This window comes from Echeneis naucrates, chromosome 21 (assembly GCF_900963305.1).
Source record: "Echeneis naucrates chromosome 21, fEcheNa1.1, whole genome shotgun sequence".
NCBI classification, from domain to species: domain Eukaryota; kingdom Metazoa; phylum Chordata; class Actinopteri; order Carangiformes; family Echeneidae; genus Echeneis; species Echeneis naucrates.
In genome coordinates, this window is record NC_042531.1 from 18,630,114 (window position 1) to 18,655,565 (window position 25,452).

General features: G+C 41.0%; 1 protein-coding gene across 2 annotated transcripts in view; it reads left to right on the forward strand.

The window, feature by feature from the left end:
- Positions 1–25,452, forward strand: part of gulp1a (GULP PTB domain containing engulfment adaptor 1a) — a 77,794-nt gene that overhangs the window by 38,989 nt on the left and 13,353 nt on the right. For both annotated transcript variants that reach the window (XM_029530254.1, XM_029530253.1), the window contains exons 3-4: positions 12,706–12,786; positions 22,255–22,316. In XM_029530254.1, the coding sequence (XP_029386114.1) occupies positions 12,759–12,786; positions 22,255–22,316 (90 nt within the window). In that variant the 5' untranslated portion in view covers positions 12,706–12,758. The remainder of the gene's footprint in view (positions 1–12,705; positions 12,787–22,254; positions 22,317–25,452) is intronic.

Below are 25,452 nucleotides of genomic sequence, written 5' to 3' on the forward strand. Positions count from 1 at the left end.
ATCCAAATTGGTGATAGTTTTAATTTCTCGTTTTTAGCTCCTCTTCTGTTTACTTTTGGCTTCATAGATCTATTAAATTCAGGAGGTTGGGGGACAGACACGGTTTCTGTAGAGATTGGTTCAATTGTATTCTGGGCAGGGAACCGCTCTGACTGAGGCGCAGAGAAGAATATTAAACTGCAGCTCTGCTTCCTGGTCTGGACTGAGTTTAACTTTTTAAAGCTATAAATGCCTTTGCGTTGATGAGACATTATTAGTCATTAATAAAGAGGTCTACCGGGTGCAGTGGTAGGGTGGGTAGCTCCGTTGCCCCATGGGGTGAACTCCATGGACTTCTCCTGACTGGAAGATGCCATTTATTCTATTGTCCATTGGTGTGAATGGTTGTTTGTCTCTACATGTTGGCCTGTCCTGGGGGTAGGCCGTCCTCGCCCATTGTCAGCGGGGTTTGGCTCCAGCCCGAGGCCTGGCCGCAGTAGCGTAACGATAGACAATGTGGACAATGAATAGATGGATCTGTGTAAAGATCTGGGACTTAGTGAAGTTTAAAAGCATGGCTTGTCTCATGTAGATGCGTCAGAAACAATATGAATCACATTCTGATTTTAGCCAGCAAGCATCAGTGTGGTCAGCTGAAATGAGCACTGTTTCCTGCTGACCTTTCACTTCCCAGAAGAGAGAAACATCAGCAAAGTACTGATGTTTAAAGAAGCCACAGAATATGTTCAAAGTAAATCTCTCAGGTTTTAAATTAATATGACTCAAGTTGCTAGTTCTAACAGCTAATTTCTTACAGTTTTACACAAACTAATGGGACTTTAACTGAATGATGGGATTGTTTGAGGCAAACTTTATGTGACCAAAGATGTCTTCAGTGTGTCTGTTCGACCGCAGTTCCAACAAAACTATACATTGTGGTTTTTTTGTCACGAGGTAAAAAAAAAAGGAAAAAAAATCTGTTTCTTAGGATTATAGATGTACTAACCTCCCAAGTGCATTGTTGTACTAAAGGTCAATTACATTACATGACACCATGTTTATGTTGGGATTGTTAGTTGTATGAAGCAAAGCAGCATTTATAAGATACACTGACCCAAAGAAACAAGCCTTAAACTGCTCGTTTTTCTCACTGAACTTCTCATTCTGTGGAGAGTAGTTAAAGGCTTTAAAACGGTGTCCCTGAATGCTCAACAAACTGCAACTTAAATATGAAACATGCGCAAGCTGAAAACTATTTTACAATAAGAACACAGCACAGAAATGGGGACAGTGGACGAGTTAAGAGCAAATATCGGAATCAACTAACTCATGTCATCACGCAATTTAACATAAGCAGGAGTAGATATATACCTAATGAATTTTTGTCATATTGCACATAGTTATTGCAAACTTTGTTTCATATCAGTCTCTTTTAGCAGCTTTTAAGTATAAAATATGTTATCCCAAAATATATACAAAGGGTTGTACATATGCACATATGCACAATAATAAATAGCTGTAAAAGGAAATAAATCCGCTGTTATGGTTAAAATACTATTTGACTCCACTGGTAAATAGAAGTCAGATTGTGTTGAAGTCCAAGTGAAAATGGCCCTACTTCTCCCCTGTATTATTAGCTAAACAAATATTTTTAGCAAATATTTTCCTCATAACTTTTTAGTCCCAGTCTCTAGTTTCAAGTCTACTTGAATACGATAGAGATTTTGTTATTTTATTTTATTTAATTTTTTTCTTTAAATGACGACCCCAGAGTAGCCAACCTGTTGGAGGACTGGTGCACCAGAGCATCTGGCTCCAGTCTGCTAAAAGCTACACAATGTTCACAAGCTCATTTCTTTGTCTGTGTGCTGTCACTTTCCATATTTCAGTGCCAGTTTGTGTCATTTGTTCATGTATGCTTGTCTTGTTTTGACAGTTGTAATGTGAAGTTTTGAGTTAGCCCAGCCTGTGGTTAAAAAAAAAAAAAAATGACATCCATAAACTATGCAATTAATCAATGAGTAGCATCAATCTTCCTACAGATAGTACTATTTAGTGAGTATATTTTTTTGAAGGGTAAGCATCTGTTTTAATGTGACAAAAATAATCAGTCGAGAGCCAAAGTGAGCGCCTCTTCTTTAGGGTTGGTGTCAACCGTACCGTGAGATTGAGTCCTTTTGTCCTCAGCATGGAGTGGAGTTTGTCTTTTCCACATTCCTGCTGCCGAGCGACAACAGGTGAATAAAGAACACAGTGGAATTTAAGTTAATTTATTCACACCAGTAGTACAGGGAAAGAGCAGAGAAAACATGACATTTTGAGCTGTCAAGAGCAAGTGTTTAGCTCCCCAACAAGAGGACCATTAAAGGCAGGCACCCTCCTGCTTTACCCCATGGTTTCTCTTCTTCAATTACCTTCCAAAAGTAAAATCAGCCAAAACAAAAAGACCACTTGTTCATGGCCTGTGGAGTTTTCCTGTTGTATAGTTCACAGATAAATTAATTTCCTAATTAATTTCTGTTGCCCCAAAATAAGAAGGTTTCGGGTTCGGTACTCGGCCTGGGGCCTGTCTGCGCGGAGTTTGCATGTTCTCCCTGTGTCTGCATGGGTTTCCTCTGGGTACTCCGGTTTCCTCCCACCATCCAGACATCATGTTTGTGTTAATTGGTGACCTTAAATTGGTCCAGGGTGTACCCCGCCCTCAGCCAATGTGAGGGCAGTATCATCTGTGGTCTAACAGCCATTCACACAGACATTAACGCCTACATATAACTTAGACTCAGCAATAAGCCTCCATGTCCTTGGGCTGTGGGAGGAAGTTCAAAAACTTTGAAAAAAAATGAACATGGACACAAAGGAGAACTTTTTTACCAAGTCGAATAATTTCCTGTTTTGTAGCATTGATCAGGGGCAGGTTTTCTTTTTACTGGATACTAATGTACTATTATGAGTTTCTCAAGAAATTAGCAGATTCCTAAAGAAACTGTTCTTTTATTTTCTATAAGTCTATATTAAAGTCTTGGGGTAAAAAGTTCTAATCTCTTTTTCTTTTGTGATTTAATGTCAGCACAAAGCAGGCAGCAGACATTTGTGAATAAATGATGGTATTCACTGCTGTCACCACAGACACTTCTATGTGTGCAGTTCAGGTGTGACTGCTGCAACAGAATGCACACACACACACCATACTGAGCACAGTGGGTGGACTTGCTCAGATGGTGACACACTGCCAAAATGATGTAGCAGAGATAAATCTATATGTTTACAAAGCTACCCAAGGTGACCTCTTGTCCTGTGGTACTTGGCCTGACCTTACTGTTGACACTTTAATATTCATTCGGTTTAACAGCAGTGCATTTCTTTTCATACGCACTGCATCGCTCCAGGGTCATTACTACACAATTGGTATGTAGTCATTAAGGCATCACTTTGGTCCAGACAAATGCATGAGCATTGCTTATTATGGATGTTCATGGTGCCCAGAAGGGGAATCTTCAACACTTAATTAATTTTACATAAGGTTCAGGTTCTGGCTCAGGAAAGTTTATTCATACCTGTATATTGTAGATTTCTTTTAGAATGAGCTGTCTGTTCACACATGAACATAGATTTCAAAACAAATTTAACATGAGACCCCATAACGAACCAGAAACTGTGCTAAAAATTACTCAAGGCTTCACCAATAAAACATCAAATTAAATAAAAAAAAAAAGAACTAAAACAAGGCTCAATCAATAAGAACACTTAGTAAATACAAATGACATCTGAATAAAAACCAAGTTAAAAATGAGTTTAAGAACCCAAAATGAAGGAAAGGAATACCCAAATAAGGTAGTCTGTGTCTACTTCAGTTCAGTGATCGCAGCAGGTGTCAAGCTGTTTCTGTCATGTTTAGTCTCACATTTTGGGACTGAGATCCTCTGTCCAAAGGGAGAAGCTTTCACTCAAAGTGTAAGGGAAGGGAGCATGTCTGGAATATAGGGATGCGGGGGAAAAGTTGACACTCTCCAATCAGCCAAGAGCACCATTTAACCGTTTGATTCAAGGCAATCCTCTCCTTCAAAGACACGTCCTCAAACCATGACACCAAGGAGAAAGATAACGCTGATTCAGTAGCCAATACAGTTTGATCCACATAAAAGTGCGCAGTGTCGCAGTTGTCTTCAAAGTTCAATTTGTTATCGTATATTTGTAAGACTAAACAACTTCAGGAATCAGACTTTTAATGAAAAAGTCTTTATGTGTGTGAGGTTTTCTCCTAAAATCAATGACCATATTTTTGGTTTTTGAAACGCTGATTTGGACAAAAACTACAAAATCATCCTTCACTGGGCCATAGCTGAGCTCATTTTCCTGTGGTAGACTGACGATAACTGACACATCTGCGTGACAACGTGACAGCTGTCATGTTTACTGTGGCACATCTTCGCATCACTTTATCTGCAGGTCACCTTACTTTTACTCCCTGTGACCTGTTAGTTTAAAAAGTCGATAATCCAACCTGAAAATTTGTCACTCGAAAGCCAAGTGTTGAAAAAGCTTGTTTAGCAGACTGAGTGTCCCTTCCTCCACTCCGCTGTGAGACTTGTTTGCAAATTGAATGGGTCTGAAGTATGTTCAGTCTGCTTTAGGATCTCAAAGCTCACAGGTTTTTGAAAGCGCTTCAGTTGAACTAAAGTAAGAGTGACTGGCCTGAAGTCTCCAACAGATTTTAGACAGGGCCTACTACAGAATTTTTCCAGATGGTACTGTAGGTACATGCTTTGTCATAGCGATTTGTTGTCAATATAATGGAAGACAGGACTCAGCTCATTGGCACAAGATTTCACTAGATTTCACTTTTTTTTTCAGGACTGTGGCTTTTATTTAGCCCCAGCCAGGATCAATTATAATGCTTTTGGCAAACCCTTAACCTTTTAATAAGTGACGTCACGTGAATTGCAATAATCCCACCCACTGGCCTCAGCTGCATTGTGTGTTCAGTGCTAACTACAGCTGACATAATGGCTTTAGTAGATGTTGTCTAATATTTATCTTCAACTTATTCCATTTTGATTACGTTGTAAACCCTGCACAAAATGTAACAACAAGTTTTGTCAGCACTCGTTTATAAAAACTCAAAGCGCTTTTTTTTTTTTTTTTTATATCATGATTCTTGCCAGAGGAATTACTGAAGTTTAACCTGGTTTCACAAGTCTAAGGTAGAAATAAAATGTATGAGAGTAAATGAAATGCTCAGTAGATGTATTAACCAGCAGTTTGCAGTTTGTTTTACTTGGCAGGTTGAATTGAAATAATTTTGATACAGCAGTATCTTGCTGCTGTTGTTGAGATTTTGCTTGAGAGTCCTCACTCTCTGCCACAGCCATAATCTTTCCTTTTGCTGTTGTTGTTGTTGCTTTTTTGGCAAGCTGAGTGAGTTTGGGGGATGCCTGCTCACTCTCCAACTGGAGATTCATGGCAGGTATCACACGCTGATGTTTTGCATTACTGCGTAGACGGCGTACAAATCATATGTGGGCTGCAAAGCTCAATGAAAATCCTCTCAGATGCTTCTCATTGAGATGCACATTCCTTCTTCTCTACCCACTCCTCGCTCCCACACATAAAAACTTGCACGCGCGCACACACACACACACGCACACACTAACACAGACACTCCCCTGATATCCCCTCTGAGAAATGAAATAATTGGCCTCTGAACTTGTAAATATTAAAGAACTGTAAACATTAGTGCTGAATGAAGATTTGCTATTTTGTCCGCTTGAGTGTCCATCTTCATGTTTCTACTTTTTACATTCCACTACATGAATATGAAGTGTGGGGCTGTAGCCCAGTTACACAACAAAGTCTGAAAAGATGACTCATTGGTATTGTTTTCAACTGTTGGCCTAGATGCATCAGAGTTGTTGTGCCTGTTGTGCGTCTTTGCTTCTGTTTTGAGCGCCAGAAAGTGGGTAAGTTTTATCAGTGTGCGCTGAAGAGGGGAGCCTTGCATTCAGATGCTGAAAATACACAGACAGATAAGAGTAAAAATAAATATATCACCAATAACAGAAAAACTAAAGCAGTTTCTTCCTTTACTTTTTCTGTGTGTGCGTGTGAGCGCACACAAGCGTGTACGTGTGGAGCATAAAGGGCCCCACTTTCCTTACACCACCACAGCTGTTCATACAAGACGCACACATGAAATGATACAGGGCAGAGCAAAGAAAAACGCTACACAAATAAAGTGTGAACAGCTCAAACCCTGAGACCCCTCCCTGCTTTAAACGCCTTTTCCAGCAGAAACCAAAAAATTCTGCTGGCCTGCAAGAACACACCACCACCCACGGGCCTGGCCGAGCTGAATCTCTAACAGGATACTCTTAACGCTCTTGACACGAGGTGCCCTCGTTTTGCTCTGGGTGTCTTCTGGAGCAGCGGGAAAGTGTTTGGCTTGAACAAGGTGTTTCACACACATTTTACGCCAGCTCCTGGACAAAAGACACAACACACCTACTTACTTTACATTTATTTCCATTATTGCTAATGCGCGTATAGGTTACAATACCTGTGGTCGAGAGTGTGCTCTGTGTGTTGTTTTGTAGTGTTCTCCATGTTTCAGTATCTTGTTAAGGGTTTAAATACTGTAACTGCATATGGATATCAAAGCAAAAAAAAAATCTAATTGTGATTTAATGTCCATGCCAGTTTGTAACTCTAACCCTGGGGAAAAAAAATAAATAAAAAGTTTGAAATTAGGAAATCAAGCATTTTTCGTTCCATCCAGACAACACGATTTGTGGGCTGGGGAGCTGTCATGCTGCTAACTCAACATTGTTGTGACACACTCTGCATTTACAGTCTCCTTGGGTTGCGTCACTCGCTGGCACTTTTGAAATAAACACACTCGGAATTCAAATTCCCTTTGGTGTGTCTTTAAAATGACAAGGAGCGCTCTATGACCACCCATGTAATACACACAACACACTTAATTCTTATGCTTATTTACATAATTACAATGTGCACATGAATTACTGTATTGCAGACTATTGTATTTGGATGAATGCGTCCATTGTTGCGAAGCCCACTGTTTAAAAATCCACTTTGGCTTTGACAGCTGTGCATTTCCAGCATTTTTGAGAATTTATTGTAACTTCCTCCTCATTCGGCCTAAACGCCACCTTCACCTTTCTCCCAACTGTCTTTCTTTGTGTTATTTTTCTTTGTTGGAATTGTAGATTCTTTCTTTTCTAGCGTGGGGGTCAGTCAGCCTTCTACAGGTGGCTGCACCGTGACACTCAAAAGGCTGTGAGGGATGTCTAGTCAGACCCCAGGTAGCAGAGATGTGCGTCAAGCTCCAGATGAGAAGATTACTGGAACTACATGGCTTCCAGTAAGCAGAGCAACTGGGCTTCAGCATGGTGAGGCTGTCCCTTGACAGTTCATCTCTGTGTGAGAAAAAGCGCAATGTAGTGTCAGATTTTCAACACTGCTCAGCCCGCAGTGTTTCTGTGGAACAGGGAAGGAGTGTTATTAGTTGACTTAATCTCAAAAGGAGGCTTCTAGGCCTTTGTGTTGATAAGGTAGTGCAACCCCCCGCCCCCACTTCATCATATTTGGGCTGCGTAGCAGTTTTGATCGACGTCACGATGCCAACCCAGGGGTGCGCGGTGTGATGGTGAGTCACAGAGCAGAGAGGGTCAGGCTTCCACCTCTGGCTCACTGGCTTTTACGGGTCATCTCCGGTATGCCACAGCGCATCGCAGAGAAACTCCTGTCGGAAGGGGTCTCTCTCTCTCTTTCCCCCCCCTGCACATACTAAACTCCTAAAGAATTCACTAAGGACAAACTGTGGGCGGAGGAAGTTGGGTTTGAATGTCAAGTATCATGTGTCTAGGCAAAAGCTTCTAGTTGAGTTTGCAAACCCCATCATCTCTCCATACTGCAGTCCTCAGTGTAGCACCATCTGGCACACAGCTGAAAACTATTAAGATCTGCTGGAACTTCCTCTTCACTATTCCTCCCCAGTTTGACGGTGAGTAAGTAGCTTTTATCTCACTTTTGTTGTTTGCGTGTTTCTCTCTGTAGACCTTTTATTTTTTCCCCTTCTGCCTGTAAAGGGTAACACTGTGTTTCCTTGATAAACTATGTCAGGGTGCCGCATTTGATCCTCAGGAGTTTAAGTGCCAGGCTGCGGGAGAGCCTGACTTTTAGATCGCACACCAAGACACCCACGGTCGACTCAGTTGAGGAATTCTGGGACTAAATTCATAAAAAGGATTGTGGTTGCGATGTGTTTTGTGCCGCACTTATCAAGCGAGATTCCAGAGCTAGGGTGAGAGCAAAGAGAAGAAAACAAAGGATCTTTGTTGATTTTCTTTTCAGAGGCATTTTGTTGGGACCACAGTGCATGCTCTGCGTTTACCTCATCCTAAAAGCCTGCTCCTGCCTTTTCAGTGCATATGGGGCAGATTAGTGTGTGGGTGAGAGGCAGTTAGAGATGGCACATTAACTTTCTTTCTTTCCTCTTTTTCTTTTTTTAAACATTAACTTGTCACACGTCTTCGGAAGGAGTCATTGCGTTCCTTGTTTGGGGTTAGACGACTCCAGGGTCAAAGTAGGTTGTGTTTCTTTTCCGCAAAGACTCTTTTCCAAGCTAAATTCCACATGCTTGAGTCACTGAAGGTGAATAGTCAGACTCTGGACATAGTTATTGTTGTGCATTTCAAATTATGTCTTCAGCAAGTGAAGTTCTGGCTTGTATGTTTCCCTGTTTTTACTGAAACTTCAGAAACACAATAACCCTAACCCATTATGCTAATTTAATAAAGCATTTACCTAAAGGAGAATTTTATTTTTTTATCAATGTATCTTGTTCTTTTCAGTTTTTCGATACATTGAGTTTGTTGTTAGGGATACGCAAAAACAAACCCAAAATCATATTGCGACTTTCACGAATGATTGTCCTGTTTCATTTTCACCATTTAAAAAAAAAAAAAAAAATATTTCTAGCACCTAGCCCTAGTTGGCATTTTGTGTTTGTGTGTCCATTTATGTAAACGAATAGATCTAATAATGCCGCGTTCGAAATAATGAAAGCTAATTGTGATGTTGAGTCAGCTGAGCAGTGTGTGCATGTGGACTTGTAAACACAGCACTGCTCTGGTTGGGAAATGAGCAGACGTAACCCAGTGCCTCTTCCGCAGCTGGTAAACATCGAAAGGAGACAGAGGAAGTTCGCGGCTCAGTGTAAAGGCTGTGTGTGTGTGTGTGTGTGTGTGTGTGTGTGACGGCCTTGCCTCTCCAGGGGGGATGCCCGTGAATATCCAGACAGGAAGCGATTAAAACAGGCTGCAGCTGTCAATCATCATGAATGACATCACAGTCAGGTGTCAGGTGAAGCGTAGCATTACAACAGTGTGGCACAATCAAACTAAAAGGTAGCCAGACTCTGACTGCTGCCAAATCTTTCTGCTGTGGCTGCCAAGCTGAGCCTGGTCTTCCTGCATTTTTCTCACAAATTTGAGATCTTCATGGTTGATTTCTCTTTTTTTTTTTTTTTTTTTTTTTTTTTCCTCTCTTAGGGATGAGGAGGTTTCAGGTTCGGAGAGAGAAAGCCTCATCTAGTCCATGCATACATTCATACTTTTCTAAAAGTCTGCTCGAGTAGGAGCTTATTTAATGTTACTACTTGGTTAAAAATGACTTTTTTTAATGTTTGATGGAACTGAAGTAAGACTCTCCTCCTCCCTACTTCCTGTCACAAAAGATCACACTGATTCCTCTCTCCAAGAGTTGATTAAAAAAATAGGACAATATGACACGATATGTAATACCATTAAAAGGAAGCTGTCTTTTTTATGCTAAGGCTTTTGTGAAGCAAGAAAAAAAAAACAGTCACTAAAAGGGTAAGACATTTGGCCCCGACTGCATATCTAACTGGGATGAAGGCAACAGTGACTTAAATCCCAAACAGTAATTTCTCTAAAATGCTACAGTCCAGATCCTACAGAGTAGTTTCATGCTGAGATCTGCAGAATCTGATCTCCTTGTCTCGGGGGGTGAAATGTAAACAGAACTTGTGTCTTTCTTATCATCTCCCCATGCAAAGCTTTGGGCAGTGGACAGCAGCAGCACGTTGACCTGATCTGTAAATAAGAAACACAAGTTGTCTTTCTCTCTTTTTTTTTTTTTTTTTTCCTGCAGTGGAGATATTCTGTTTTGGCAGACGGAGGAATGTCCCAGTCTCCACCCTGAAGCTCGTTCCATTTAAATTTTCTCCAGCCATTTCCCGAGCCTGTTGTTACAGCAAAATATCCCCTTACAGTGAGAACCCACAGACATACATCGCATTTGTCTCTGCAAACTACATTACTCAGTGATATGCCATTCCTCATCGTGTTGCCTTATTATGCATAATGTACCTCTAAGCTTTTAATTTTTCACTTTAAGGAGACCATTGTTGCAGAGCCTTTTTTCATCCAAATTTAGAAGTAACAGGAGCTCAATCTTTGAGGATGATGAGTTCACATAACATCAGCTCCCCGCCAGCAATAATAAAGACTTTTGACTCATCATTTTTTTAGTGGCACCTCGCAGCTACTCAGTCTAAACTAATCCCACGCAGACTCCCTGTATTACAGTAATGGACTTGTTTCCGCACACTTCAGTTTTTACTGTATTGCTCTTTTGGTTGATACCTTCAAAATAAAACTAGACTGCCACACTTCGGTGGCTGTCATTGTGTTACGGTCTCACGGGCATCAACATGCGCAATACTTAGGTAGGCTTGAGTTCTGATTGCACAATGTTTAAAGGTCACAACCCGGGAAAAAAAAAAGTGTGAATTCTAGCTGCATATCACCACGTTGAGTTTACTGAATCAGGTTTTCCCAACGATATCTGGATTTGGATCCCTTTTGGGTGAGGCTCCATGTTTCATGTCAGATCCACGGAGCCCTCTAATCCACGACTGCCTTTGTCGGAAACCATCATGATTTGAAATATATATAGTTAATGTGCAATTAATCTTTATGTGATCTCTCTTTTATTCGTTCCATGGCAGCATTCAATTTCACATCATTTTCAAATAGTTATTTCGGAAAAAAAAAAAAATCTTATTCCAATTTATTCCGCTGCAGACTGCAATATTTCCTTACTACTTACTAGTTTTTTGGTAGAAAAAATAAAATAAAATTTTAAATGACTTCCACCGCACTTTGGTTCCTCTAAGTTGTACATGCTGAGTGCTATTTATTTATTTTTTTTTTTTTATAAACAACATCATTTTTGTTAAGGCTTTTTAAGAATATATTGCGTTGGAAGTTTGGTACTTTGGCACGAGTATTCCTTTCACTAAAAATGTATAATGACTCTGACTTTGTGATAAATGGTGAATGCCAGAGCTGGAAAAATTCGATTCATTTTCTAAATTGCCTGGGCACAACTTCATCTGTTTGCAAAGGCAAAGACTGAAATAGCTGTTATGGAGCAGGTCTTGCATATTTTCCCACAGTAAAAGAGCAAAAAATATTGATCGTGCAGCATGCTGACAGCTACCTGGCCCTGGACACTTTGTCCTTGCAGTCCATAAGTTATCAGGGAGAATTGATGCAAAGGCCCGAGAGCAGTCAAAGCAAAAAGAGTCATATGGGAGGACATTAACATTCATAAGAAGGAGATAGCTGCCTTTTCTGAAACATAACAGTAAGTGGCTCTAATGTGCCACATGTTGTGCTCAAGCACATCAAGACCACACCACTACTGCAGCAAGAAGAAGAACTCTCCACCGTTATCTCTCACTATATCCAGACCATCAGCACACGACAGCAAACTTCAAGTGTCATTTTGTGTGCCATTTCATGACTGTCATAACTCAGCTCAATGTTGAGATCTCTTCAGGTGACTAAACTGACAAAAAAATAGATTAAAGGTCTCATATTAATGTTTAGGTATTGTATCTGAAGTGTTGAGATCCATAAGATATTTTGTAGTTTTATTCTTCCTGTCTTCTCCGGCTTCTCTCCGGAGCTCGAATATCAAAAAGTTACTCAATCATTCAGGATCGGAGGACCTTATCCTCCTTTCCAATGTTTGGCTTGCCGTGTTTCAAAAGAACCAAGAAAGTCAAGTAGACACTCAGAGAAAGGTTGGATGTGGGGACGAGGTGGGTGGGTCTGAGCGCATTGTCATCAAAAGGTTAGAGAAGTGCTGACAGCTGGTTTTAAGGCTCAGTTTCAGAATACCAGCTGTGAGCATTTCTCTCTGGACTGAACCTCTGATACTTTCACTGTATTAATATAGGACCTGGACCTCATTCCCAATCAAAGACCACCTGGAGGTCTTTAGACTGTATCAATTTGTAAGTTGTGTTCCATGCAAATACTGTGTGTGTGTGTGTTTTGTCGCTGAGTGTTACTCAGTGCACTTGGAAAGAATTGCCTCAGTTCTTTTGGAAATGTTGGCCACTTAAGAGTCTCCTCCAGTCTAAGAGGATGGAGAGCAGCGTCCTACACAGCAGTGACAACTTTATTATGAACGCTACAAGGTCAGGAGCACAGACTCCACACATGATGAGTGTGATGTTACTGAGAGGTAAACAGTAATTCAGAAGGACTGAGACTGTAATTTCAACACTTTCTGACAGCTTTACATTGCCCCCCCCTCTCCCTTCTGAGTGTTTGTTTCTTGCCTTTTAGTAGAGTCTTGAGGTCAAAGCCATTCTTATCTCCCTTTTTCCAGGTGGAATATTGGCAGCAACTCAGGAGGAGCCTCAGACACGCACATTTTCCACTATGAACCGCGCCTTCAACAGGAAGAAAGGTGAGCAATAAAAAAAGTCTGCTGCTCCTCATGTCTGCAGAATTTAGCTGTGACATTGAAGAACACTGGTGCTTCTTTCACTCGGGCCACTTTAATGTTGAACATTGTCTGCATAAAGCCCCTACTCTTCCTGTTGTCATTTTCTGAACATCAAAATCTATGAACTCACTTGTGAATCTGCTTCTTCTGGAAATGGGTAGAGGAATGTTTCCTCAATTTGAGCGTTTCACATTTGGCCGGATGACAAAAGTACTCACAAACAACAGCAAAAAGAAAAAAAAAGGATAATGCATATGTTTTTCTTTTTGTTTGATTAAATCATTTTATGTATTGTACACTGCACGACCTCAAATACTATTTGAGCAAGACAAGCTGCTATAAAACGACTCAAACATGAAATGAGCAACAGCCCGTCAATATGGCCAATAAAATATACATAACATATCATATGCATCCTCCTTTGCTGAATAGACAGTTAAGAAACTGGTGCAGCGCTACAGGGTGTTGAGGTGCCCCAAATGTGGAGGAGGGGAGATCTAGGACTGCAAAACAGTTAGATGTGTTTACCACCATCTGTCCCCGCCTCTTCGGTACAAATCAGCAGACCTGGAGATAGGGCAAGTTTACGGGGGCCCGGTGATGCACCGGGCTGTAATGATTTTTGGGTGACATCATTCTAGGAGCTGAAGATGGTCATCAGGGAGGACAGACTCTCCCCTCCTCCCCTCTCGTTAAACTTCCTGTCTGATTGCCTATAATGGAGACACAGTCCTTTCATATTTGACCAAGGGTCGCATTTATGCGAAGGCAAGCTGATGTATTTGCACATATTAAGGTTGGCTTCAGCAGCAGGCAGGTGATGAGGATCCCTGCGGAAAGCAAAGCTCGGAAAATATCCTTTCATCAAATGCTCCCAGACAGCCTATGGCACACATTGTCCATCTCTTTTGCAGCCGTACAGTGGATCCGTTCAACCACCTGACATAATAGTGTGCTAAACCCTTTTTCCACTGAGAGAAGTACAGTGACCTCCTGACCTCCAGCCTGTACTAATACATCGAAACACAGACAGATGCCTGACCTTCGGGCTTCCCTCTGCATTTCACTCCCACAACATCTGTCACTGTCAATTGGAAGCCAATGATGCCAAAAGGTCCCCAACAGGTAGCAGAGTAAAAGCTTTTTCGCTTCAAGGGAGGTGAGACGTCTGTATTTAAAAGCATGATAGTATATACAGTAGTATAAAGTATGATACTTTTAGGTATATTTTTTGCTACTTGTATGCCTGCTACGTGGTTGATATTCCAACTTTACAGTTGCAAAATGTGTTGGCATGAATGTTTATTGTCTAAAGATGAGAAAAATCCGAGTGAAGGGACTGGTAATAAGAAAAACACTGGAGTGTAAATAAGCCGCTATGTGATTGTCGAAGAGGACGAGAGGTGTGGTAGTTTGTACGGGGCTTTAGCTGAATTAGAACAAATAGAATTTTTGATTTGTTCTCTGTGTATGATGCAGCGATTTGAAGGCTCTGCCAAACAAACACTTTTTGGGTTTTTCTCCAAATTCTAACAACCGCTGGTGATAAATCTCACATCGGTTTGAAACTGCTTGTTTTGCAACTTACAATCCTCCATCAGAGCCGAGATTAATTTGCCAGTGATTTTACTGCAGAGTGAGTTATTCACTCTCTGCTGGATCCTCTGCTCTGTGTTTTTCAGTTGCTGGTAATGTTGCTTCCACCCATTACGATGTTTTTAGTGAGTTTACTTTACTGTACACACAAAGGACAAAGACTACAGGATATCCCTCATTGTTCTTTGTCTTGTAAAAAATCATCACGCATGAAAGCATTTGTATAAATGTCCAACTGTTTTTATTAATCCATCATGTTTTGCACCTTGCCTCTGCTGCTTTTGCCTGAGAGTGAAGACTGGCGATGATGACAGATCTGCCCCACTGATTTACCTTCTCCCCCTTCTCCCCCTTTATCTCTGCCTCTGGCAGGGTTTTTGGGCTTGATCACGTCTGGCAGGTAATGCCAGCAGGGATCTCGATCATTTTTATCTCCAATGTTTATTGCCCGCGCTCTCGGACGTGACTTGCACCAAAAGGTTTGACTCTACAGAAGTCAGGCAGATCCTTTGAGGAGGTGCAGAGCAGCAGGTCTAAAAGTAAAACTCAATAGAATATCGTTTAGCAGCGGTGTAACCTGCTCTGAGGTTTGAAGGCATCAGATCTACAGTGAATTATAATTTGTGTCTTGTTTGATGTTTTTTTTTTTTTCTTCTAAAAAGTTTAAATTCTTTAAAAACGGTTCCCCTGTTTCTTACAGCTTATTTCTTGTTGTAGTTGTAGGTATTTATTTTTGTTGCTGGACTTGGTTGTGGTTGTTTTTAAATCCATTCTAGTTCTACAATAGTTAGTATATATATATTATATATTACTAAGTCAAATAAAAAAAGACTGACTGACCAAGTTTATACATTCATGTACGCAAATAACATCACATGCAAAGTAGATTAGCTGTAAACTCTCCTATGTTGGCTCATTACTCTTTCTCTGTTGAGTCAGAAGTTCAGGAAGTCCAGGTAAAAATTCAGTTTTAACATTTCCAGTTATAATGTATATTAGACATATTAGACGGGTTAACACACACAGAGCCTACACTGTGCGCTTGGTATATTAAGTTTAAACTTGCCGGTGAGTTCGATTGCAGGCATTGTAATGAGATGATGAACTGCAGGAAACTGCCTAAATGTGTGAATATATGTGAGGAGGACAGAGAACTGTTTACCTTTTGCCCAGAGAAACAGGAACCTGAGCTTCTGCAGTAAACAGATGACATGTTGACATGCTCATATATAATTATAGAATAATGTATAGATATGTGTCATGTATATAACCATGGTCATCAGTTGCGTAGAGAGAGAGAGAGCGATGATAAAACTAAACCAACAATAGTGGTCAGGTGATATGTACGACACTTATTCATCAGCACTGTTGTAGTCACAAAACGAGTGAAGTTTTTCTTTGATTGAAAATGTCCACTGTCTACTGTTTTTCAGCATATCTTCAGAATCATAACTTTTTGCCAATGTAGCAACTATTGTGGGTCCAATAAGGTCAATCCATGCTTCAGTCACAAACCAACAGAATGATTGGATAATAGATGTGGAAACATCATGTGGAAAACAAAATATCAATGTAAAATAAAAAAAAGTAATATGTAAATATAAAAAGATATAGATATAGATATATAACATGATATAGTTGTTAAGCTTTTTTATTACACACACACATCACCCGTACAGGAAGTCGGAATCAGTGAAACCTGGTCATCCTTTCCAAACTTTTGAGGTCCCATCAGCCTCAAGTCTACTCTTTCATAACCATCTTCCCCTCTTCCTCTCACTCGCCGTCTCAACTCAGTCGTGTGTTGTCAAATCAAAATGCAGTCCTTCAGAGTCGTGCAATTGCAATTTTATGACAAACATGCACAATGTATGCGAGGGAGACACTGAAGTCCAGAGGCTGTTGGAGTGTGGATATGCTCAGCAATGCATTTCAAAATAGACTGTGCATCGCTCACATGTTCGTCATTATGATAGCATCAACAAAACACACTTATAGAGAAAAAGTCTTCTATACATGGGCTCATGGACACGTTCAGTAAATCGCTTGCCAGGGTAAATGCTGCTCAGCTACCCTGCAACTGTTACACGAGACGCTCATAAACGGATGGGATTATTTCTTTCCCCTCAATGCAATGTATGCGTGTCTGATTGACTCGCACGAGAAGGACAAAAGAGTTGAGAGCAGAATGTATCAAAGCCTGATGCCCGCTCCAGCCAACAACCGCAGGGTTTTATAGGGACACCCGACGTGGTCTGTGATTCCATCTTTATTTGGGCTCTGTATAATGTGGATTGTTATTCCTTTAAATTGACTGAACTCTTTCAGAACCTCTCTCAGCAGCGCGGAGAAGTGGTTTCATATGAATTTAAATAGAGTGCTACAAAAGCCACAACGCTTCTACAAAATAATTTAGTCTAATACAGTAGCACGGCAAAAAGAAGCAATAGGAATATAATCATTTTCACTTGCTCCTCTCAGAGAAAGGCTGTCCAGTGTTACTGTATTCAATTGCACTAAATAATAAGGAGATGAAGATGTGAAATTCACTCAGAGGAAACTATCAAACAGTTTTTCACAGGTGGTTTTTTTTTTTTTATTATCATTATTTCATTTTCTTACAGTTTAAATGCTGTAACTAAAAGTAGCACTATCCTAATGGGCTTCAGTCAAAGCAAGGCTTAGGTCCTATCTGCGTCAAGGTGTCAAGGTTGCCTCCTGCATGATGGAGAGCTGTGCATGCCCAGCAAACACATTTGTGTCATTGATTGAACACTGCAGTGAATTAGGCTATTGCCAGCCCCGCATCCTGTGGACCCCCTTGTCGAAAAATTGTGCACTTGAGAGTGCAGCACTCGGGCTGTCTGAGGCACAAGTAAACACCCAGAGAATGTCTAGAGGAGCAAGCACAACAACGTGACAACAATCTTATGCTAATAAAACATAACTGAAGGTCAGTATTTACTGGACTTGAGCTGCTGTTATTGTTGTTTGTCTGAGGTAGGAACAGAAGTTGTGCCATAAATGTTTGTTTTATTGACATTCCAGCTGTCTTTGACAAGTACTTAGTGAGATGAAAGTGCCTCAAAGAGAGCAAACAGAAGAGGAGCACAAAAAAAGATCACAGGAGGAAAACTTGGCTTTTAGTTTGCTCAGTGGCTGTTTGGAGGATGGCCAATTTATAGGACTGATCTTTGTTTTCTTAGTTTTTTTTTTTTTTTTTTCCCCCAGTCAAATATTGGTCTTAGAGCTCACAGGTAAAATTTTTTAAAAGGTGAGAAAGATCAGCAATATTTTCTTTTCTTTTTCTTTTTTTTTATGCACAAGGCTTTAGAAAACATCCGTTTTCTATCCGTTTTCCTTGGATGCATATCTAATTGTCTTAAAAAGGTTTAATGGCTGGATTCACAGCTGTGATAAAGATAAATGTGGCTATTAGCTTGTAGATTAACAGAGATTGTGATCAAAGTCTGATCGACGAAACCTTTAATAAAATCCACGTGACCACACTGTTTCGGGTTTTCCAGTGTAAGATAGCAGTCTCTCCGTTGTGTGATCGTACAAATATGTGTTTGGTCTAGAATGCAGGTTTGTTGCTAATTTAAAAATAGAAGTCCAGAGGGATGTAGTGGATTTTCCTGAATTAATTCAAATCACATATTGTTGTGTTGAGACAGCTCCGCTCAGCATGTGAATGCAATAAAGCCTTATATCATTTTTGGACTCTGTAATTTAATCAGATACAAACCATTGCTACCCAAAGTGTTGTTTCATTTATATTTCTTAGGATTGGAATTGTATTTAATTTAATTTTATTTTTTTTGAGCAGCACTTTTTCCTTTGACTTGCTTCCTCCCCCATGCGAAACAACTAACCATTAGGATCTGCTTCTGCTGGTTACTTAGAGCTGTACCTGTGAGCTGTGGCTGAGGCGAAGGATTTAAACAGCGAACATGACAGATTAAAGAGCTGTTGCTCAGGAACAAAACAGTTAGAAATATCAGATTGTATTTATTTTCCATCCATCCATCATCTGCCTCTTATCCATGTCCGGGTCAGGGGGGGCGCTGGAGCCAATCCCAGCTCACACTGGGTGAGGGCGGGGCACACCCTGGTCAGGCCACCAGTCCATCACAGGGCCAACACACACTCACACTCACACTCAGACCTACGGGCAATTTAGAGTCACCAGTTAACCCAAACATGATGTTTTTGGATGGTGGGAGGAAACCCACGTACGTGCAAATTCCACACAGAAGGGGCCCAGGCTGGGAACCGGACCCACAACCTTATTATTGTGAGGCAGCACCATGAACCACTACGCCACTGTGCTGCCCTTCTATTTATTTTAAAAATTTTTCTGTAAACCCATCTAGTGTTTAATTCAAAGTGTGGGTACCCATAAGAAGATATATTGGAGGTTTTAAGTATCAAGAACAACTTCAATGTAGCTTTGCGTCTCCTTTCTCGTGCTTCTCCTCACAAACTGGTAGTAAATGTTGCGAACACTATATCACAGAGCCTAGGTATTGCCATAGCTACAATTCAGGAAGTGGAAGAGTAAAAAATCGAAAAATCCTTTTCAAATGCTCGTGTGACAGCAGGAACCTGAGGGCAGCTGTTGTCTGCAACAGAAGTTGCTGGAGTACAACATGCATGAAGTGACCTTTTGGCTTTCACACATCCTAACTGGCTCTGCGTGAAAGCAAGAGAAGAGCAACGCTGCCCGCGTCTCCAAAGAAAGGTCCCCTACAGTGGAAGCATCAACACATTTTTAGGCTGTCACCCATTGAATTTTCCCTTCATCTCCATTAGACACCTGACAACTCAATCTGACAGTGTGACCTGTGGGCAGGATGAATCATCTTTGCAGCCCAACAGTTGATTTGTTTGCACTTGCAACATTTGCTACTGTGGGCTTGCTGGTCTAGCTGCCATTTTATGCAGCAAATAGCTAGAAAAACACACACACACACACACATAGATGTGCACACACCTCCTCTTCCTTTAATCAGTGTGTGCTGACGCCTTAAAAAAAAAAAAAAAAGTCAGCCTCTGCCACACCGCTGTGTCAGCCCTCACTGCTCTGCTCCTTGCTCTGTCTTAGAATTTACAGTTTCTTAGCCTCCTTAGCTGCACATGAAAGGATGAGATACATCATCCCTCTATCAACTTTCACTCAAGAGTCCCGCTAAGAAATTGATTGCACTTTGGATGAGACGGTTGCAGGGAGCATGCAGGGATAATCTCATTGCACAGCTGTTGAGAAACCTTAACAGGAGGATAATTTAAGTAACGGGGAAGGCTCTGAGTTCAGCACGCAGAAAAACATTGCAGAGGGCACTATATCCGTCTGTTATTGTTTATCTACCTGCAGTGCTGTGTACATCTTACCACAAAAAAAAAAAAAAAAAAAAATATATATATATATATATATACAGAGTACTTTCTTTGGTTTCCTTCAAAACAATATGGTGGATCGGCAGACATAAGTGAACACAATTAAGAAAATGTGGACTATTAAATTAACTCAAATTAGAGGATACTTTAAATTAATCAAACCACTTAGCCACCAATATCAATGTAAACAAAGTCATCACAGACTTAGGCAGAGGGCACGGTGAAGTTGATTCATGTTGGTGGCGCTTTTCCAAGCGTTTCTTGAGAAACATAATCAACCTACAGCCATGGAGTAACCCAAGGTCACAGTCGTGCATCTTTGATCACAAGATTCATTAACGAGCCAATAAGGCATTTATGAACCAGATGCAAAGAAAGAAAAGGAGCTTTAATCAATAAATGATTAGGAAATGCTGAAAACGGCAAACCAAATTAAACACTGGAAAGGTTTTAAAGGTTGTTCTCTGACCTGTGATGATCCCTGAACCACTGCTCATTTTGGGATGGATTAATTTTCACAGACCGTCTGCAGGGTTAGTCATTAACTCCGTGTGATGAGGCATAATGTGTTGAAATCAGACTGGTCCAAAACAAATGTTTAAACCCAGCCTCATGGTTGATAGCAAATCGTTATTTATTTATTTATGTCTGTCTCTGCACTCTTCGGCCCAGTTATGTCACCAATAAGCCATATAAGATTTTACATTTTTGACAGAGAATATGAAAAGAGTTTTTTTGATGCAGTGTTAGATGGAGGGTGCATTGACTGTTGATCAATTGATATAGATGGATTCAGAATGGGTTTGTGGGCAGCATGGCGGCATAATGGTTACGGCTGTTGCGCCACAATAAGAAAGTTGCGGGTTCGGTTCCCGGCCTGGGGCTTTTCTGTGCTGAGTTTGCATGTTCTCCCCGTGTCTGCATGGGTTCCCTCCCACCCTCCAAAGACATGCATGTTTATGTTAATCTGTGACTCTAAATTGCCAGTAGGTCTGAGCGAGTGTTCATCTCGGTGCTTGGCCTTGCGATGGACTGGCAACCTATCCAGTGTACACCTCACCCCTGTGACCCAGGAACAGATAAGCAGTAGAAGATGGATGGATGAATGAATGGATTTGTGCTGAAACTATGTGGATACAGTTGCATCACAGAACTGGTCAAATGTGCAGTTTACAACGCACAGTGAACGCACTAAAAAAAGAAACAGAGTGGCCTCAGTGGAACTTATGAACATATGTTCAATAGCTATGGCTCTATGTGCAAAATTTCTCTAATCTGATTACAATTCAGATTACTGTTAACATAGATCCTAAAAGAAATTTCGATCAGAAAGAGTGTGATCGGGTCAGAATCTTCTGATTGTTTACATGAAGAATTTTTATTCCGGTCAGGTTTTTAATCTGATTACTTGTGTCCGTGTAAACGTGGCCAGTGTCACTGGATATTGTTAACTTAAATATAGCTGACAGCTGTTTGGTTGATCTGCTTCACACTTTACCCTCCTGCGCTGCAGGGAATGTTGTTTTATATATTATTTTTACAATAGACAGCTGCCATACCTGAAACTCTTGCAGTTACAATAAACAGTTTCTGACACATAGACATGGTTGAAGGAACGCCACCTTCAACCAGATCTGGGAGGACTGCAATATTAGTCTGGCAGTCCTCCCGCCCAAACACTCTCTTCACCACAGTATCAGTATCCAAATAACCCTTTATCCCTTACCCCAAACAAGGTTGCAAGAAATGAAACAGTTAGTTATCTTTCTCTGACCATGTCACAGCCATGCTTCAGTCAGCCTTATCTAACTGTGATAATCTCTCACTTTGGTGAAGGTCTAGAATTTAGGTTCCCTGTAGTGTTCAATCTCATGTCACTGAGTGTGAGTATGCATTGTGTATGTTTGTGTGATATGCAAAGCCTCACTGATGTCATGACTCTTCCTGAGACCCCCAACATAAAACCCTTCTCTGTTTTCATCCCGTCGTCATCCATCCTGAGAGCTTCAAATACAACCTCACATATTTCTGTAATGTTGAAAATTCTCTAACCTCTCCATTAACTGTGAATTCAAGTGCACAGCATCAATAATTCGCTGTGGGTTGTGTTGAGCTCACCTTTCGAGAGATGGTTTTACGATCAGCAGGTCACAGGTTCTGTTCTCTCTCGCAGGACAAAGTCAGGCTTCGGCCCTGCCTTATTGCCAACATTGGGTGGCCCATAAAAAGGGCTCTTTAATCACAAAAAGATCCAGTGAAGCTGTAGCATAACCTACAAATCATAGGTGGTGGACTGCGGTTGTAAAGGGCAACTCCGAGGTGGGAATGTGTTTCGAGAAGAGAATAAAGAAAACCACAGTAACCAGAGAAACCTCCCTGCTTCTCTTCCCTTCCCTTCTGTTCTCTGATTGTACTTGTGCTGTGTTATTGCAGATAAATCATGGATGCACACCCCGGAAGCACTGGCCAAGCATTACATTGCCTACAATGCTAAGGTACGTGTCACAGTTTCACTGTAGCCAATCTTACCTTAAACGATGATCACATACTTTTATACTGAAAGGAAAAGTACAGAAGCACAACTCAATCTGTCCTTTTGTGCCTTCCACCTTCCTGTTATTTGCTGCCTTTGACTCACCCTGTCAGACCAACACCTTTTAGTCCTGGTGTTCCATGATGCATTTCTCCTGAGACACCAAGTCCTTTGACTGAGGACAGCAGTTCACAGTGTGAGGCAATGACCAGCAAATGAGTTTGGCCGCCTCCAGCTTTGTTGTCGCATGTTGAAGCTGCGTAAACTTTTCCAAAGTGGTCCTTAATGACAGCCAACTGACACACACTGCGGTGATGATCATTTGTACTTTGAGCACTGCTAGATTTTTATTTTCTTCATGGCATACCTCAAGCCTGAAGTGTCAGAAAGTTGACTTCCCCTTATTTATCTTCCAGAGCAGCTGTTTTCCTTCTCTGCTGTGATGAAGTAAAGTCCTCCCTGTCAAACTTTAATTTGAAAGAGTCTTTGAAAGAGAGTGTGTTTCATTCTCGATTTGTTTATTTTAACGATGACTCATGCTTCAGTCAAAACCAACCAAAGTGCCTAATCCTAAAGCAAGAATAAGATGAAATGTCAGACCTTGGTCTTGTCTGGAATTATGGCCTGTTATAAAAAAACATCTTGAAGGAGCGTTTCCCTTCTGGAGGGTTTCTCCTATCCAACTGTATTTCATTTTACAAACAGTTTCTCTCCCATGATACACTGACTGTCAGCTCACATCCCATGCTACACAAATGTTGCGATGGACCTAAGGTGGGACCATCGCAAAACTGCAACATCCACTCAAACTGCTGAAGCTCCCCTGCCGTGTCAGCAGAAGATGTTTCCCTAAAAATCAAAGCATGTCATCAGTTTCCACATTGTCTATATATTGTCAACTTTCTGTTTGACTGAATCTGCAGAGATCTGAGTTCACTGAACGAACTGGTGGGAATGAGACAGACAAAGTGCTCAGCCTCTTCTTCGGGTTACAGGACTTAACAAAAAATCAGCTAGAAAGGGGTTATGGGGTTTTCCATTTTTTCATCAATCGATTCAACCAGCTGATAAAATTCGTCTGCGTCTCGACTCATCCTGAGTACCATGCCACCATGCTGCCATGCATTATTGAGCTCTTCTGAGCACAAATTTTTCCTCCAGGCTTTCTGAATCTCAAACCAAAGTTGGAGTTTGATTCGTGACATGACACAGAGTATTAGAGAGCAAGGCTGCAGCCACTCGTGAGGAAACTCAGGTGAAGCTCGCTGTCTGTATTTTTATGGCAGTTCGGACACTGTACATCCTGCAGAACACACGTTGGGTTTTTAGCATGTTCATTTCAGTATTTTTCAATTTATGACCATAAGTGCAGCAACTTCTAAAGCATTGCATGCAAATGTAAAGTATAATGGAATAAAATCTACATGTAAAAGTGCACAGTTTACGTATGTAGCTTTTACAGATCCGAAATTAGACCAAATGCATATATTAACATAAACTATATTGCCGAGAGTATTCACTCACCCGCCTTGACCGGCATATGAATTTAAATGGCATCCCATTCTTAATCTTAATCTTAATATGACATCGGTCCACCCTCAACTCTTCTGGGATGGCTTTCCACAAGGTTTAGGAGTGTGTTTATTGGAATTTTGGACCATTCTTCCAGAAGCACATTTGTGAAGTCGCACACTGCAGGCCAGTTAAGTTCATCCATGCAATTGTCCAAAATCTCTCACATACAATATCAAATATCATATGGTATGGTATGGTATGGTGGCATACCGAGAGTGTGGACAATTCCATGCTCCCAACTTTGTGGGAACACTTTGGGAATGGCCCCTTCTTTTTCCAACACTGCGCACCAGCACACAAAGCAAGGTCCATAAGACATGGAAGAGAGAGTTTGGTGTGGATGAACTTGACTGACCTCAACCCAACAGAACATGTTCAGGATGAATTAGAGCAGAGACTCAGAGCCAGGCCTTCTCATCCAACATCAGGGTGTGACCTCACAAATGCGCTTCTGGAAGAATGGTCGAAAATTCCCATAAACACACTCCTAAACCTTGTGGAAAGCCATCCCAGAAGAGTTGAAGCTGTTACAGCTGCAAAGGGTGGACCGACATCATAATAAACCCTGTGGATTAAGAATGGGATGCCACCTGAGTTCATATGCGAATCAAGGCAGGGGAGCGAATCCTTTTGGCAATATAGTGTATGTCTATACAAACGTGCATTTATGTGTGCTTATATTAAACAATGACACACTGAAACATTAATGTCTGCATGTGTATGATTTCCACCTTGATCTAGCAGCTTCCTGGGAAGGAGTGTGTGTCTCTGAGAATGGAGACACCGTCATTAGACATAATTGGAGCTATTGATTTCAAGTGACATAATTCTTCTTAGTTTTAATTGAAACCTTTTGAAAATGTCACTGAACTGCTCACCAAATGAATTAAACATGAAGCATCTATTAATCACGTGGTTTTGGGAAGGTTGGTGTTTTAGGGGACTAGCTACAGCACTGTGTGCTATCATCTCTTTTACATCACAGGCACACATACAGATAACTGTCATAAATCACAAGTAAAGGAAAGGCACTTGATTTTACAGGAGTAGATTCTGAATTATTCTGCTTTCTGTCCTATTTTATCTCAAGTTAGCAAACCCTAACCATTTAATATAACATCAGCAAGTAATCGACATTTATGTGTTATGTAGCAATAGGGCCTACCATGGGCCTTTCAAAGAATTAGTTGTTTCTCACTGTGTTTTATTGGTTGCGTGAAAACATTCACAGAAAACTGTGTGAACTTAAAATTTTAGCTCGGTGGTGGAACACTAAGAGGAGAGGTCACTGTGATTTTAAAATTGTGAGAGAAGCCAATAAGATAGTTGGCATGCAGCTGCTCCCTCTCTCAGAGATCTTTGACAGAGCAGTCTTAAAGAAGGCTCAGTCCGTCCTGTCTAGCTTTGATCACCCATTGTTGGAGGAATTCATTTCTCTGCTGTCTAGACGGAGATATAAGCTACCTAGGGCACGAACAAATGGGTACAAATTTCCCTTTGTCCCACATGCAATCAATGCAATC